At 40.5% G+C, this 17,811-nt stretch overlaps 1 protein-coding gene across 4 annotated transcripts in view; it reads left to right on the forward strand.

Annotated features, from left to right (window-relative positions):
* Window positions 1-17,811, forward strand: part of LOC108415153 — a 103,642-nt gene that overhangs the window by 24,062 nt on the left and 61,769 nt on the right. For all 4 annotated transcript variants that reach the window (XM_037532757.1, XM_037532756.1, XM_037532758.1 and 1 more), the window contains 2 exons: window positions 2,480-2,935; window positions 12,207-12,716. In XM_037532757.1, the coding sequence (XP_037388654.1) occupies window positions 2,480-2,935; window positions 12,207-12,716 (966 nt within the window). The remainder of the gene's footprint in view (window positions 1-2,479; window positions 2,936-12,206; window positions 12,717-17,811) is intronic.

The raw sequence follows: 17,811 nt of genomic DNA on the forward strand, positions 1-17,811 counted from the left end.
CTACAGTTTGTGCATTAGACCTGAGAATATTGTCACTGTACTTTCATCTTGTAGCAGAGTTCAGCTGTTCTGTATCTTCTTAAGAATTCTGCCCTTCATACAGCTCAACATTACTGACCCTACATGCACACTGCCAGGGAAAAGACACTGAGGCAGCCGGAAGTCATTATATTTCAGTAGAGGCAGCGATGCTAATATAAACGCTTCCTGAGGCAGATGTAGGTCAGGATCAAGTATTAATAATAAGAGTTTAATTGTTTAGTCTGTTAAACATTCCTGGACAGCTGGAATAATGAAATACAGAGATAAATTTACAAATCCTGCTTCTGGAAAAGTTGGACCATTCAGTAAAATGCAATAAAACAATGATCTTTTATTTTTATATTAATTCAATATTTTATTTTTATTATTTATTCATTCGTTCTTCTGAAACTTTATTTAACCTAGAAAAGTACAAAGAAATTCCTTTTTAAAGTTTTGGTTGACCAACTTGATTATTTTTATAAATATGAACAAAATATTAATTTAATGCCTGCATCATGCTCAACAAAGTTGGGACGGGGACAAAATGAATATGAAAAGTTTATAGAATATTCAAATTACACGGTTTTGAAACATTTCGCTATGAGCAGCTGAACTGGTAACAGGTGAAGGCGTGGTCATTTGGTATAAAAGGAGCTTCCACCAAAGGATCAGTGTTTATAAGCATCACATTGTGAGAGAACTGTCCACCAGTTTAAAAGAGCATTTCTCCACGTGGCCTCTCGACGCAGATGGCAGCACAGAAAGCTGCCCCCTGAAAATAGAATCAGTGACCATCACCCCTTCATTTTCAGCAGTGAGAATAGTTTATCGAGCGTTAGGAATCAAAGTTTCAATGCCTACTCGAGAAACCCGAAAGCCTCAGCGCCTCAAAGATCCGCCACCATCGCAGCTGCTAAAGGTAGCAGGAAAACGCCTTTGTTACCAGGCCACCTGAAGATACAGCGGCCGTATCAGGAGCGGTCACTGGTGAGCCAACACTGGGTTTTCTTGCTTCCACACAGAACATTGAGCAGGATATAGAAGAAATGAAGGCTACAGTGGAGGATATTGAGGGGAAATTAGCTTGTTGAACTCCCGTATAGACGAGGCTGGAGACGGCTAGAGAGCAGTGCTCACACATCCAGACCAAAAATTTAAGCTGTCCAAGAGGAAATGTGGAAACTGATGGACCAAACTGATGACTGGGATAAGAGAGGGTGACGTTGTAATGTCAGAATTTTGGGTGTACCAGAGTCAAAAGAGGGAGATGATATGATTGTTTCTGCAACGGGAGATTCCAGCAATGCTGAAGCACCAGTTTCCGACCCTGGAGATTCAGCGAACTCACCGAGTTCCCACCGACCCGCCGAGACGAGACCAGAGGGAGGAGAATCACTTCATGGATCAGAGTGTCATTCAAGCAGATCAAGATCGATTTGAGGAGTAAAGATGTGGAATACACACTCCGTTTTCCTGCCACTCTGGAGATCAAACACTACGGAGCACATCACTGATTCAGGAAGATGATCACCAAAGAAGGCTGACTTTAGTATACAATCTACAGAGTAAATAAAGAGCTGCTGACTGCTCCCTTTTGCTGTCTGAAGCCTGGTAGCCTGCACTGGTACGTGTCAGTGAAGCCTGTATTTATCTAATTATTAATTTATATATTTATTTATTTTCGCTTCTCACTTATTGGAATTAGAAGAGTTTTGGATTTTTCTCAAACAGATCAGGTTGTGATAGTCCTCATCCAGTGCAGGCTGACAAAGACTACACTTAATTACTTTTCCATTTAATACGACAGACGGGGGCTCAATAGACATGAGATGTTGGGTGGAGGGAAAGTCCAGTTTGAGTGATCACCTCAGGTTTTTCAGCTGCAGTGAGCCCATGTTCTGGTTCATGGTTTTGTGTGCCAGTCCTCAGAATCTGACTGGGTTTGTATAGTTTGTTTTTCCCTGGTTTAGGTTTTTGTGTTTGTCATCACAGTGGATCACTTTGCTGATAATATTTATGTTTGTGGTAAATACACGATCTATGAACATCTGGTTACACTATGGCAAACACAACTGATTTAAAATGAACCAGCTGGAACCTTAAGGGACTTAATAACGTCATTAAGAAAAGAAACTCCTGGCGTATTTAAAATCATCTTATTTAGGTTGATGCCTAAATAAGAAAGAATCTTTAAAGCTGAGATGCTCATTGGTGGGAAAAGTATTTTCAAGCCCAGGGGCCGGAAAACGCAGAGAGGTTCCTATTTTGATAAATAAGTGAATTCAAGTGTTTTAGTGAAACAGAGGTTCTTTCATAATTTGTCACAACTTTTTTAGATCTAAATGTTCAGAAAATATTCAGATGCTCAGATGCATGGGTTTAAAAGGTGTTTCTGTCGTCGTGTTTTATGATCAATGTTTTCTACACTAAGTACCGTTTACTCTTTTTCTTGTAGAATTTCTTCTCAGTCGTACATCAGCAACGGCATCCAGATGTTTCTGTGTTTGTTGATTAAAGCAGCAGAGAGTGAGAGACAGACAGGAGAGAAGACCCTGGAGCTGTTAACATCAGTGTGCACTTACAGCTCTTTTCCTTATGGACATACTTACAGCTCTTTTCCTTATGGATCCACTCACAGCTCTAAACAGAGTGAGTTTCTGCTGGATCTGTTCTCATATGTGAAGAACTATGAGACTCAGACAGGCAGGAATGTTCTTCCAGCATTACAGCCAGTTTACCAGTCGGCTCCTGCAGTCTGGATCATAAACCTCTCAGAGAGACAGAGCTCCCTCTTCCTAGAAGTGCTGAAACTCCAAACAGTGAAGAAACCAGTAGAGCTGACAGGCTGGTCAGATGAAGAGAGTGAAGTGAGGAGTTTCCTTCAGTGTCTGCCCTACATCTCCCAGCTGAGGTGAGTGTGAGGTCTTTCTGTAATGTCTGTTAAAGATCATCACTGTTGATGTTATGCTGTGAAATATACAGTCATACTCAAAAGTTTTCACACCCCTGATCAAAGTGCATGTTTTATTGTTTTTCTATGTGAAAGTAAGTTACACATCCTCTACCCAGAACACACTGCTGCACATTTTAATGCACAATTACTGTTTATTAACTGAATTTAAAGTTTTAAAAACATAACAAATGGCCTGTGCAAAGGTTATGACAGATTAAATTTTTTATGTTTTACCTGAGAATATTGTCACTGTACTTTCATCTTGTAGCAGAGTTCAGCTGTTCTGTATCTTCTTAAGAATTCTGCCCTTCATACAGCTTAACATTACTGACCCTACATGCACACTGCCAGGGAAAAGACACTGAGGCAGCCGGAAGTCATTATATTTCAGTAGAGGCAGCGATGCTAATATAAACGCTTCCTGAGGCAGATGTAGGTCAGGATCAAGTATTAATAATAAGAGTTTAATTGTTTAGTCTGTTAAACATTCCTGGACAGCTGGAATATTGAAATACAGAGATAAATTTACAAATCCTGCTTCTGGAAAAGTTGGACCATTCAGTAAAATGCAATAAAACAATGATCATTTATTTTTATATTAATTCAATATTTTATTTTCATTATTCATTCATTCTTTCTTCTGAGCCTTTTTTTTTTAGCATTGTTTTATTTGTTGGTTTAAGATATGCATCAAAAACATACACTTGCACACCTACACAGACAAAGAAACAAATAATAAAACATTAAATAATAATGAAAAAAACAAAATAGACAAAAAAACAGATTTACATTAAAAGTGAAATATTTGAACACCACAAATCAGCGTTTGATAGCATCTTAATCATACAAACAGAGGCACAAAAGGAGGCAGGAGGCAACGGCCCAAGACAAAATTGGAGGCAGTCACTTTTTGAATCTAACTAATTGGAATCTAGATGATCCCAGAGCTCCACATCATCTAGATGTGTTAAGAAGGGTCCCCATGCTTTGTAGTAATTACCTATAGATCCTTTAAGGGTGTAGTTCATTTTTTCTAGTTTCATGAAATACAGCGCGTCTTTTATCCAGTGTGTGTGAGAGGGAGGATATGCTTTTTTCCAGTGGGTCAGAATGAGCCGCCTTGCTAAAAGAGTCAGAAACGCTACCAAATTGGATTTGCGTTTAGATAATGTGAGAGTAGCTGGAAGAACACCAAACATTGCAATAACTGGATAGGGAGCAACAGGCACTTGCAAAATGCCTGAGAGTGAACTGAATATAGAGTTCCAGTATGTCTGTAATAAAGGCCAAGTCCAGAACATGTGATATAGATTAGCCAGGCCTTGATGGCATCTGTCACAGTTGGGGTCAATATTGCTGTAAATTCTAGACAGTCTGGTTTTGGTCCAGTATACCCTATAGAGTTTTGATTGTGTGGTCAGAGGGGTGGAGAGCAAAAATCATTGTATAAAACATATAAAAGATACAACCCCTTTGAGAGTAGAAGGGAGAGATGAGAAAAGTCTATCTAGAGGTGACTGAGGCGGTGGATCTGGAAAGTTAGGGAATTTTTTCTTAACAAAGTCACGGATCTGAAAGTAGCGAAAGAGATGAGAACGAGGTAGTTTATATTTATCAGAGAGTTGCAAAAACACCTTCGATATACAAGTTGGTGACAGATTTAAGACCATGGTCATGTCAGATCTTAACGGCTCGGTCTTGTAAAGAGGGGGGGAATAGTGGGTTTGCACAGAGTGGTGTAAAAAGTGGGAGTGACTGTCTGCCAAAATGACGCCTGAACTGTGCCCAAATCTTAATTGTAGACCTGACAGTAATATTGCTACAATTTGATTTAGATGGCTGTATTGTGGGGATTAAAAGAGAAGCTGAAGAGGTGGGAGCTAAGGAGGAAGATTCAAGAGATAACCAGGCAGGCACAGAGGCAGAGTCATCTAAGTGCAGCCAGTAAGCAATAGGCTGGAAGTTAGCAGCCCAGTAATAGAAAAGGAAGTTAGGTAGCACCATACCCCCTAAGGGTTTAGGTTTTTGCAAAGCCAATTTACGAAGCCTGGGGACCTTCCTATTCCAGATAAACTCTGCAACTATATTGTCAAGGTTATTAAAAAAAGATTTGGTGATGAAAATTGGAATGCATTGGAAAAGGTACAAAAATCTAGGGAGTATATTCATTTTGATAACATTAATGCGCCCTGCTGGTGATAGGGGTAGCAATGTCCAACGTTGGAGGTCTTGTTTTGTACGTGAAAAAAGAGGGAGGAAATGATATCTGAACAGTTTTTCAAACTTATTTGTGATAAATACCCCTAGATAGGTAAAGCCACGGTAAGAGATCCTGAAGGGCAGCCCAGACATGGTGGAATGACAACCTGTAGGAGTTATAGGAAAAAGTTCACTTTTTTCCAAGTTCAATTTATAACCTGATATTTTCCTGAAGTCATCCAGGATTGCCAGGACAGAAGACAGAGACTGAATAGGATTAGACATATATAATAACAGGTCATCTGCAAAGAGCGAAACCGCTCCTAAAGATGCACATAAACTGTTGGTCCATCCGTAGTGCTACAGCGAGTGGTTCAATTGCAATTAAAATAAAGCTGTGGGGAAAGAGGGCACCCTTGTCTGGTACCTCTATAGAGAGGGAAGTGGTCTGAATAATTATTATTTGTTCGAACAGATGCCAATGGTGATGAGTACAACAAATGAATCCAAGATAGAAAGTTCTTGCCAAAAGCAAATCTGCATAGAGCTTCAAAAAGGTAGCTCCACTCGATCCTGTCAAAAGCCTTCTCTGCGTCTAATGAAATCACATTTTCTGAAAGGGGTGAGGATGGGGGGTTATATATGATATTGAGAAGCCTCCGTATATTAGAGAAGGCCTGTCTATTTTTAACAAAGCCTGTCTGGTCAGGGCAAATAATAGAAGGGAGAACAGAGTCTAACCTCAATGCTAATACTTTGGCTAACAATTTGACATCAGTGTTAAGCAAAGATATGGGGCAATAAGAGCCACAGCACATAGGACATTTTTTTTAAGGATAAGCGTTATGGTGGCCTGACGTAACGTGTATGGTAACTGATCTGAGGCCAGGGCTGCATTGAGCATTTTAAGAAGAAGAGGTACAATCTTACAAGAAAATTTTCTATAAAAGTCTATTGGGAATCCATCTGGCCCAGGGCATTTCCCACTCTGCATGGCAGTTATAGCTGTAGTAAGTTCTTCAGATGTTAATGGTCTTTCCAGTAGATCTTGCTGTTCTGAATCGAGAGTGGGTAAATGTAATGTATCAAAAAATGAGTTTAACTGAGCTGAGTCAGTGACTGTATCAGATTCATATAATGTTGAGTAAAATTTTTTAAATTCTGTATTAATCTTAGAAGAGTCTTATAAGTGTCTGGTTTTGGGGAAGTTGAGTGTTTGTTATCTAGATCCTTAATAAGAGCTGATAGCTCAGAGAGTCGCAATAAACGCTGCTTTCTTTTATATGCACTGTATGAGATTATTTGCCCCATTAAATATGCTTTCATGGTTTCCCAGATGAGTAAGGGCGAGGCCTCAGGTGTAACGTTAGTGTCAGCAAAAAAATCTATCTGAGATGACAGGTATTGCACAAACTCCTCATCCGACAAGAGGAGAGAGTTGAAATGCCAGGGAGCTCGAGACACAGGTGTATCTAGCAAAGAGATGCTTAAATTGACTGGTGCGTGATCTGAGATTGTGATGCTGGCATATGAGCAGGAACGAACAGAGGGAGTGCAGAAGGAGTATTCTCTTTCGTTGGGGTTTAAAAGGCGCCATGGATCTAACAGTGCATACTGTTCAAGAAATGCTTTAATAATCTTGCCAGATTTGGATAAAGGGACTGCAGTTAAGGAGGAGCGATCGAGTACTGGATCCAAACAACAGTTAAAGTCGCCACCTAAGATGAGACAATGCGAGTCCAAATCTGGCAGTGAGAACAGAAAAAAAGCGTCGTTGTCCCAATTAGGACCATACACATTAGCCAGAATTAGTGAGGTATTATGGATTTGCCCCAAAACAATTATATTGTTTCAGAAATTGTTTTAGTGGCTGTGAATGGCACTGATTTGTGAATCAGAATAACTGCCCCCCTGGATCTCCCACCTAAGCTTGAGTGATACATTTGTCCTACCCATCCCCTAGAAAGTTTACGATGATCAGTAGCAGTAAGATGTGTTTCTTGGAGAAAAGCTATTTTGCTATCCAACTGCTTTAAATGACTGAGAACTTTGTTTAATTCTACTGATGCATTCAAACCTTTTACATTCCAACTTGTAAATGTTAGCGAACCTCCAGAATCATGTGGCCTATTATGGCTAGCCATAATCACTTTCCAGCGACAGCATTAGAATAATAAGACCTTTTCTGCCTCCTGCACATCCAACACAAACATGATAAACCACCAAATACAGTACACAGTAAAAAGAAAAAGAACAACAAACAGTAAGAGTTTTTACCCCAAATGCACTTCCCCAAAATAAGTGCATAACACCCTTTGTTACACTAAACTTCTAACGAACACTTACAACCTATCACTCGGGGTCAAGTGAAATAGTGTGAGAGAGCATACCAAATACGCAATTCACTGCAAATAAACTCCAACCCAGTAGTGGGCATTTTCCATAAGAACAGAGCATTAAAAGAACATAACATTAACAAAAATGTTAGCAGTGAACATTTATAAACATCACGGACACTAAAAGATGCAGAAAACCAAATAATATTGTGCTTACTTAACTAAACTAGAATTAAAGATGAGCAGCAACTCAGTGTGTTGCTAAAGACTACTAGAGAATGTTCGATATAGCCTACCAGCTGCTGTAAAGGAGGCTGTCCCAGTCAAGAGACAGTCTTACAGTTTATCCATTTCGACATAACATGGTAGATCCACTTAGACCCGGAACCAAACCCAGGTTCAGTCGTTACTTTGAGGGAGAAAGTAGCCTTTTTCCATCGGAGAGCGTTACTCGCAACTGCGCTGGGTAAAACATGCCATACTTTACTCCGGGGATGTTTCGAAGCAGTGGCTTTACTCCCGCAAACGCAGCGCGCTTCTTGGAGACTGCCGTGGTGAAATCAGGGAATATGGAAACCCTCTTTTCCTGGTAACATAGTGGCCCAAGGCGAGCAGCTTGCTGCAAAATTCGTTCTCTCGTCTGGAAATAGTGAAGTCTAACCACAAATGGACGAGGGGGCTCCTCATCCTTGGGTTTAGCTCGTAGCGTGCGGTGTGCTCTGTCAATCAGGGGCGGTTCGTCGAGCTGAAGCAACTCTCTGAGCAGTTCGGAGACGAACTCAGCCGCCCAGTTACCTTCCAGGCCCTCTGGTATATTGACCAGGCGTATGTTGTTCCTCCGCGACCTGGATTCTAGGTCCTCACATTTATCTTGAAGGCTTGTAACTAAGTCCATCAGTCTGTTGACTCTGACTTACAGCTCTGGTATGGTATCACCGCTAAAACCGGCGGCTTTCTCCAGCTCCACCAGCTGGACGCCATGCCCGTCTGAGACTGCTTGCAACGAAGCGACGCTGGTCCTTTTCTTCACGAACAGCAGAGATTTCGGCCTTCAGATTTGTCGCCACTGCGTCGATTTTTGTACAAATGTCCTCCTTGAGGGTGGAAATGGCGTCCGTAAATGCCCCAAGGCTCAGCTGCTCGTGGTCTGAGCAAGCCGTCATTTCAGGGTTATTGGTCTCGGACGGGGATTTCCCTCTTCGCAGTCGAGTAGTCGATTTTCGCACAAATTGGCTGGGTTTTAAACGGAGTAGTAGTTGCTTAGAAGTAGCAGAGGTTTACTGTACAGTCCGTTTTAGAAATAAATACAGAGGCATGCCAGTTTAAACAAAAAAAGTCACGACTGCCTGGACCTACACACAAATGCAGCCAGTGCGCTCCATGTCCCTTCTGAACCTTTATTTACCCTGCAGAAGTAAAAAGAAATTCCTTTTTAAAGTTTTGGTTGACCATCTTGATTGTTTTTATTAATATAAACAAAATATGAATTTAATGCCTGCATCATGCTCAACAAAGTTGGGATGGGACAAAATGAATATGAAAAGTTTATAGAATATTCAAATTACACCGTTTTGAAAGATTTCGCTATGAGCAGCTGAACTGGTAACAGGTGAAGGCGTGGTCCTTTGGTATAAAAGGAGCTTCCACAGAAAGCTGCCCCCTGAAAATAGAATCAGTGACCATCACCCCTTCATTTTCAGCAGTGAGAATAGTTTATCGAGCGTTAGGAATCAAAGTTTCAATGCCTACTCGAGAAACCCGAAAGCCTCAGCGCCTCAAAGATCCGCCACCATCGCAGCTGCTAAAGGTAGCAGGAAAACGCCTTTGTTACCAGGCCACCTGAAGATACAGCGGCCGTATCAGGAGCGGTCACTGGTGAGCCAGCACTGGCTTTTCTTGCTTCCACACAGAACATTGAGCAGGATACAGAAGAAATGAAGGCTACAGTGGAGGATATTGAGGGTGTGGTGGAAATCGTGACAAAAATGAATTTGAGCCTCTGAGTCTTTATCAAAGTGAGTAACAGGTTTATTAAAAAGCCAACATGACAAAAAATGGATTCTCTCTCCCTTTCCTATATCTTTCCTAGCTGTGTGTTGTGCTTCTTTTACCCTTCTGTCATTCCCCCGCCCTTACGTTCCTTTCATGGCAGTAAGCATTAGTCAGCATTATTCTCAATTGTACACCATTCTCTTACATGTTTATCTTATACGACCTGTTTACAGCGAGCAGCCAAGCAAAACATCCAGAATCGACCCGTAGCCTTGTGGCTAGGCGCCACTGCCTTGCCGCCTCTATCTTCACACTCTGCTTCTGTTCTCATAGCGAGGTCACTTCCACTTATCTCCTGAGAGGCAAAACAATCCCGCTACCTCTCGGCCACTGTGACATTTAGAATAATCCTTAGGCATAATAACTCAAAAGGCATATTTCAACACTATTAAATACATTTCCACGACATTTCCCCCCTTTGATTCTAAATCAACCGCTAAACTTTACTTACCCTCATTAAACAATTGTTGCAAGTTCAAAGAATCAGAAGAAGGGTGATTTTCATCATCCTCAAAGTCCATCTGTAACATATGATATTGAGCAGTAAAGGAGCGGGCAATCATGGCAGAAATGCAATTAGAGATGCAGGGAGCAATACATATCACAAGAAGTAGCACACATATAAATGGTATTAACATAGTAACAATCCAGTGTCCCCATGGGCCCATCAGAGATGTCAGCCAGCTAAACCAGGAGTCATCTGCGATTGGTGGAGGCTGAATGCTAGCTCGCATGTGAGCAATGAGATCAGACATATTTCTATAATAATCTGGGAGTGAGAAACAACATGAGGTATTCAATACCTTACAGACCCCCAGACCCCGTACAGTAGGTCGTGAGAGAGTGGTCAAGCAACTGGTTATCAAGTGGGGGTGGACCTATTCCCGTGTTGGGAGGCCTGCCAAACACTATCTCAAATGCACTTAGGCACGTTCTCGTTTGTGGTCTGGTTCTACTCTGCCAAAGGACCAGAGGGAGACATTTGACCCAGTTATGGCCTGTTTGTTGTGTCATTTTTAATGGTCCCATTAGCCCTCTCTATTGAGGGGTGGTAGCTGCAATGTTTTCTCATATCTATTCCTAGATACTTGGTCAGGCTATTCAAGCCTGTGTATACAAAGGGTTTACCATTATAACTTGAAACATGTTGTGGCAGGCCCCGTCTGGGAATTATTTCCTTGAGGAATGCTTTGGCCACTGCTTCGCCATCCTGGGTACCTGCGGGAAAAGCCTCAACCCATTTGCTGAACATGCATGAACAGACCAGGAGGAACCTTTACCCTTCTGCTGGAGATAATTCAACAAAATAAATTTGCCAATGTTGGAACGGTTCTGTCGCTGGGGGGTGACCCACAGATGGTTGTGACAGAGGTTGTGTGTGTCTGTGTGTTTTGTGCACATACTAAGCATGCTGAACAAAAATTTTGGGTGAGTGTGGAGAGTCCAGGTGCATACCAGTGTCTTGCTATCATATACATTATCCCCCTTTGCTCATGTGACTCCTCCCATGAGCAATAGCAATTAACCCTTTCATGTATGCTTTAGGGAGACATGGTCTGTTCGTAGAATTGTGTACCCATACCTTATTTTGTTTAACACACCCTGATTTGGACCATTGAGCCCGCTCTGCCGGGGTAGCAGAGGACTGGATGTCTTGCAGTGTAGGTTCCTCTTGGTCTGTTACAGGAAGCTGTGTGGCGGCGATCGGATCTGTGCAGGCAGTATGTTTTGCCACATGGTCTGCAAAAGCATTTCCCTTACTGACAGGGTCATCTGCTGAAGTGTGTGCTGCACATTTGACTACTGCATTTTGTGATGGTAGCAATAAAGCAAAAAGTAATTCATTAATGAATTTGTCATGTTTTATTTTAGTGCCAGAGCTTGTCAGAAAGTTCATTTCATAATAGCTCAAAAGGCATATTTCAACACTATTAAATACAAGGGGAAATTAGCTTGTTGAACTCCCGTAATAGTTAAATACTTTTCCATTTAGTACAACAGACGGGGGTTCAATAGACATGAGATGTTGGGTGGAGGGAAAGTCCAGTTTGAGTGATCACCTCAGGTTTTTCAGCTGCAGTGAGCCCATGTTCTGGTTCATGGTTTTGTGTGCCAGTCCTCAGAATCTGACTGGGTTTGTAATGTTTGTTTTTCCCTGGTTTAGGTTTTTGTGTTTGTCATCACAGTGGATCACTTTGCTGATAATATTTATGTTTGTGGTAAATACACGATCTATGAACATCTGGTTACACTATGGCAAACACAACTGATTTAAAATGAACCAGCTGGAACCTTAAGGGACTTAATAACGTCATTAAGAAAAGAAACTCCTGGCGTATTTAAAATCATCTTATTTAGGTTGATGCCTAAATAAGAAAGAATCTTTAAAGCTGAGATGCTCATGGGTGGGAAAAGTATTTTCAAGCCCAGAGACCGGAAAAAGCAGAGGGGTTCCTATTTTGATAAATAAGTGAATTCAAGTGTTTTAGTGAAACGGAGGTTCTTTCATAATTTGTCACAACTTTTTTTAGATCTAAATGTTCCGAAAATATTCAGATGCATGGGTATAAAAGCTGTTTCTGTCGTCGTGTTTTATGATCAATGTTTTCTACACTAAGTGCTGTTTACTCTTTTTCTTGTAGAATTTCTTCTCAGTCGTACATCAGCAACGGCATCCAGATGTTTCTGTGTTTGTTGATTAAAGCAGCAGAGAGTGAGAGACAGACAGGAGAGAAGACCCTGGAGCTGTTAACATCAGTGTGCACTTACAGCTCCTTTCCTTATGGAGATACTCACAGCTCCATTTCTTATGTATACAGTCACAGCTCTTTTCCTTATGGACATACTTACAGCTCTTTTCCTTATGGATCCACTCAAAGCTCAAAACAGAGAGAGTTTCTGCTGAATCTGTTCTCACATGTGAAGAACTATGAGACTCAGACAGGCAGGAATGTTCTTCCAGCATTACAGCCAGTTTACCAGTCGGCTCCTGCAGTCTGGATCATAAACCTCTCAGAGAGACAGAGCTCCCTCTTCCTAGAAGTGCTGAAACTCCAAACAGTGAAGAAACCAGTAGAGCTGACAGGCTGGTCAGATGAAGAGAGTGAAGTGAGGAGTTTCCTTCAGTGTCTGTCCTACATCTCCCAGCTGAGGTGAGTGTGAGGTCTTTCTGTAATGTCTGTTAAAGATCATCACTGTTGATGTTATGCTGTGAAATATACAGTCATACTCAAAAGTTTTCACACCCCTGATCAAAGTGCATGTTCTATTGTTTTTCTATGTGAAAGTAAGTTAAACATCCTCTACCCAGAACACACTTCTGCACATTTTAATGCACAATTACTGTTTATTACCTGAATTTAAAGTATTTAAAAACATAACAAATGGTCTGTGCAAAGGTTATGACAGATTTATTTTTTTATGTTTTATTACAATATTTTAACCTCAGTAAATATATATAACACTAAAATTAGCATGAAATGTCATATCTAAGTTTATTCCCTGAGAAAAATGAAAGTAGAAGCACTTTTTACATGAGCATGTGCTGTTTTCCTGATTATAAAACCATATTTCAGCTTTTCAGCTGTTTTTTTCACCAGTGTACTTGAACTTTTACTGAAATAAGGAACTTGTGTAATTCTACCATCTCTAATTACAGTGTGACGCTGTGTTTGGTTGATGTGTTTAGCACTTAATATTGTAATAATTACCCAGTAATGTAATAATTTCAGACATGTAATAAAAATGTGGCGCTTAACTGATTCAAAAATGTAATTAGTGCCTAATAATGTAATAGAATGTTATTGTAATAATGTTTTTACCAGTAATGTAATACCTTAATACGGTATTGGGAATGTTTTACCTTCTCAGGTTAATCATTTATAATAACATATTACATTACTGGGACTTTATTATATGGGTGACAGTTTATTTTGAGTCGTGATTTTTAGATGAAAAACACTTAAAAGTCTCTCAGTAATAAATCAACATCATATCAGTGATGTAGCAGCAGTGAAGTGTCTGAATACATTCAGTAGATTATTAATGTTTTACTGTTATATTTCCAGTTTGGTCATTTTAATACAGTTTTACTTTATTGGGAGTTTATTATATTTATGAGTTGACCATATGTTTTAAATGGATGATGTAATACTGTTGTCTGGTGATGTAACACCGAGTTTATTTTCAGTCCACATTCTACAGTTTGTGCATTAGACCTGAGAATATTGTCACTGTACTTTCATCTTGTAGCAGAGTTCAGCTGTTCTGTATCTTCTTAAGAATTCTGCCCTTCATACAGCTCAACATTACTGACCCTACATGCACACTGCCAGGGAAAAGACACTGAGGCAGCCGGAAGTCATTATATTTCAGTAGAGGCAGCGATGCTAATATAAACGCTTCCTGAGGCAGATGTAGGTCAGGATCAAGTATTAATAATAAGAGTTTAATTGTTTAGTCTGTTAAACATTCCTGGACAGCTGGAATAATGAAATACAGAGATAAATTTACAAATCCTGCTTCTGGAAAAGTTGGACCATTCAGTAAAATGCAATAAAACAATGATCTTTTATTTTTATATTAATTCAATATTTTATTTTTATTATTTATTCATTCGTTCTTCTGAAACTTTATTTAACCTAGAAAAGTACAAAGAAATTCCTTTTTAAAGTTTTGGTTGACCAACTTGATTATTTTTATAAATATGAACAAAATATTAATTTAATGCCTGCATCATGCTCAACAAAGTTGGGACGGGGACAAAATGAATATGAAAAGTTTATAGAATATTCAAATTACACGGTTTTGAAACATTTCGCTATGAGCAGCTGAACTGGTAACAGGTGAAGGCGTGGTCATTTGGTATAAAAGGAGCTTCCACCAAAGGATCAGTGTTTATAAGCATCACATTGTGAGAGAACTGTCCACCAGTTTAAAAGAGCATTTCTCCACGTGGCCTCTCGACGCAGATGGCAGCACAGAAAGCTGCCCCCTGAAAATAGAATCAGTGACCATCACCCCTTCATTTTCAGCAGTGAGAATAGTTTATCGAGCGTTAGGAATCAAAGTTTCAATGCCTACTCGAGAAACCCGAAAGCCTCAGCGCCTCAAAGATCCGCCACCATCGCAGCTGCTAAAGGTAGCAGGAAAACGCCTTTGTTACCAGGCCACCTGAAGATACAGCGGCCGTATCAGGAGCGGTCACTGGTGAGCCAACACTGGGTTTTCTTGCTTCCACACAGAACATTGAGCAGGATATAGAAGAAATGAAGGCTACAGTGGAGGATATTGAGGGGAAATTAGCTTGTTGAACTCCCGTATAGACGAGGCTGGAGACGGCTAGAGAGCAGTGCTCACACATCCAGACCAAAAATTTAAGCTGTCCAAGAGGAAATGTGGAAACTGATGGACCAAACTGATGACTGGGATAAGAGAGGGTGACGTTGTAATGTCAGAATTTTGGGTGTACCAGAGTCAAAAGAGGGAGATGATATGATTGTTTCTGCAACGGGAGATTCCAGCAATGCTGAAGCACCAGTTTCCGACCCTGGAGATTCAGCGAACTCACCGAGTTCCCACCGACCCGCCGAGACGAGACCAGAGGGAGGAGAATCACTTCATGGATCAGAGTGTCATTCAAGCAGATCAAGATCGATTTGAGGAGTAAAGATGTGGAATACACACTCCGTTTTCCTGCCACTCTGGAGATCAAACACTACGGAGCACATCACTGATTCAGGAAGATGATCACCAAAGAAGGCTGACTTTAGTATACAATCTACAGAGTAAATAAAGAGCTGCTGACTGCTCCCTTTTGCTGTCTGAAGCCTGGTAGCCTGCACTGGTACGTGTCAGTGAAGCCTGTATTTATCTAATTATTAATTTATATATTTATTTATTTTCGCTTCTCACTTATTGGAATTAGAAGAGTTTTGGATTTTTCTCAAACAGATCAGGTTGTGATAGTCCTCATCCAGTGCAGGCTGACAAAGACTACACTTAATTACTTTTCCATTTAATACGACAGACGGGGGCTCAATAGACATGAGATGTTGGGTGGAGGGAAAGTCCAGTTTGAGTGATCACCTCAGGTTTTTCAGCTGCAGTGAGCCCATGTTCTGGTTCATGGTTTTGTGTGCCAGTCCTCAGAATCTGACTGGGTTTGTATAGTTTGTTTTTCCCTGGTTTAGGTTTTTGTGTTTGTCATCACAGTGGATCACTTTGCTGATAATATTTACAGTGCCCTCCATAATTATTGGCACCCCTGGTTAAGATGTGTCAAAAGCCTTAAAATAAATTCAGTTTTTATTGTGGAAACATACTGTCACACTGAAAATTGTAGAAAAATGTAACTTTTAACTCAAGTAGAGTTTTAGGGGGAAAATAAAATCCCTGACTAAGAAATAATTTTTCTTCATAAAATCACCTGTTCCACAATTATTGGCACCCCTAACAATTCTTAGGAAATAAATGTAATTAAAGAATTTCTGTCACTTCTACAGTAGTTTACGAAGTTAATCAAAGTATGTAGGAACATTTAATTAGCAATTCACAACTTCCTGTTTCCCTGGGGTATAATTATGACGTGACACAGAGGCCATTTCTCTTCAACATGGGAAAGACAAAGGAACATAGCATTCAAGTAAGGCAGATGTGTGTTGACCTTCACAGGTCAGGCAATGGCTACAAGAAAATAGCCACTCACCTACACCTGTCCGTATCTACTGTCAGAGGAATTATTAAGAAGTTTAAAACAACTGGAACAGTGGTAAACAAGTCTGGACGAGGACGCAAGTTTATTTTGCCACCACGCACAGTGAGGAGGATGATAAGAGAAATAAAAAGTTCTCCAAAGCTCACTGTTACGGAACTGCAACAAACGGTAGCATCTTGGGGTCACAAAGTCTCCAAAACAACCATCAGACGCTATCTACACGCCAACAAGCTGTTTGGGAGGCATGCACGGAAAAAACCTTTTCTCACTCACAATCATAAACGTAAACGTTTGGAGTTTGCTAAGCAGTACTGGGACTTCAACTGGGACCGTGTGCTTTGGTCAGATGAAACAAAGATAGAGCTTTTTGGCAACAAATGCTGTAAGTGGGTCTGGCGTAACACAAGAGCTGAGTATGCAGAAAAGCACCTCATGCCCACTGTGAAATACGGGGGAGGATCAGTGATGCTGTGGGCCTGCTTTTCTTCCAAAGGCCCAGGGATCCTTGTTAGGGTGCATGGCATCATGAATGCTTTGAAATACCAGGACATTTTAAAACAAAATCTGGTGGCTTCTGCCCGAAAGCTGAAGATGGGTCGTCACTGGGTCTTTCAGCAAGATAATGACCCTAAACATATGGCAAGATCTACACAGAAATGGTTGACCACACACAGAATCAAGCTCCTCCCATGGCCATCTCAGTCCCCAGACCTTAACCCCATTGAAAACCTGTGGGGTGAGCTGAAGAGGAGAGTGCAGAGGAGAGGACCCAGGTCGCTGGATGATTTAGAGAGATTGTGCAAAGAGGAATGGTCGAAGATTCCTCTTTCTGTGTTCTCCCATCTTGTGAAACATTATAGGAGAAGATTAGGTGCTGTTTTGTTGGCAAAGGGGGGTTGTACAAAGTATTAACATCAGGGGTGCTAATAATTGTGGCACACATTATTTGATGTTAAACAATTATTTCTTAATGTGGGATTTTTTTCCTACTGAATAAATGCACTTGAGATAAAGGTTGGATTTTGCTCTTTTTTCCATCGTGGTCCTATATTATTTAAAAAAACCCTCAATTTATTAGAAGCTAAAGAACACATCTTAACCAGGGGTGCCAATAATTATGGAGGGCACTGTATGTTTGTGGTAAATACACGATCTATGAACATCTGGTTACACTATGGCAAACACAACTGATTTAAAATGAACCAGCTGGAACCTTAAGGGACTTAATAACGTCATAAGAAAAGAAAATCCTGGCGTATTTAAAATCATCTTATTTAGGTTGATGCCTAAATAAGAAAGAATCTTTAAAGCTGAGATGCTCATGGGTGGGAAAAGTATTTTCAAGCCCAGAGACCGGAAAAAGCAGAGGGGTTCCTATTTTGATAAATAAGTGAATTCAAGTGTTTTAGTGAAACGGAGGTTCTTTCATAATTTGTCACAACTTTTTTAGATCTAAATGTTCAGAAAATATTCAGATGCTCAGATGCATGGGTATAAAAGCTGTTTCTGTCGTCGTGTTTTATGATCAATGT

Source organism: Pygocentrus nattereri, chromosome 22, assembly GCF_015220715.1.
Source record: "Pygocentrus nattereri isolate fPygNat1 chromosome 22, fPygNat1.pri, whole genome shotgun sequence".
Lineage (NCBI taxonomy): Eukaryota > Metazoa > Chordata > Actinopteri > Characiformes > Serrasalmidae > Pygocentrus > Pygocentrus nattereri.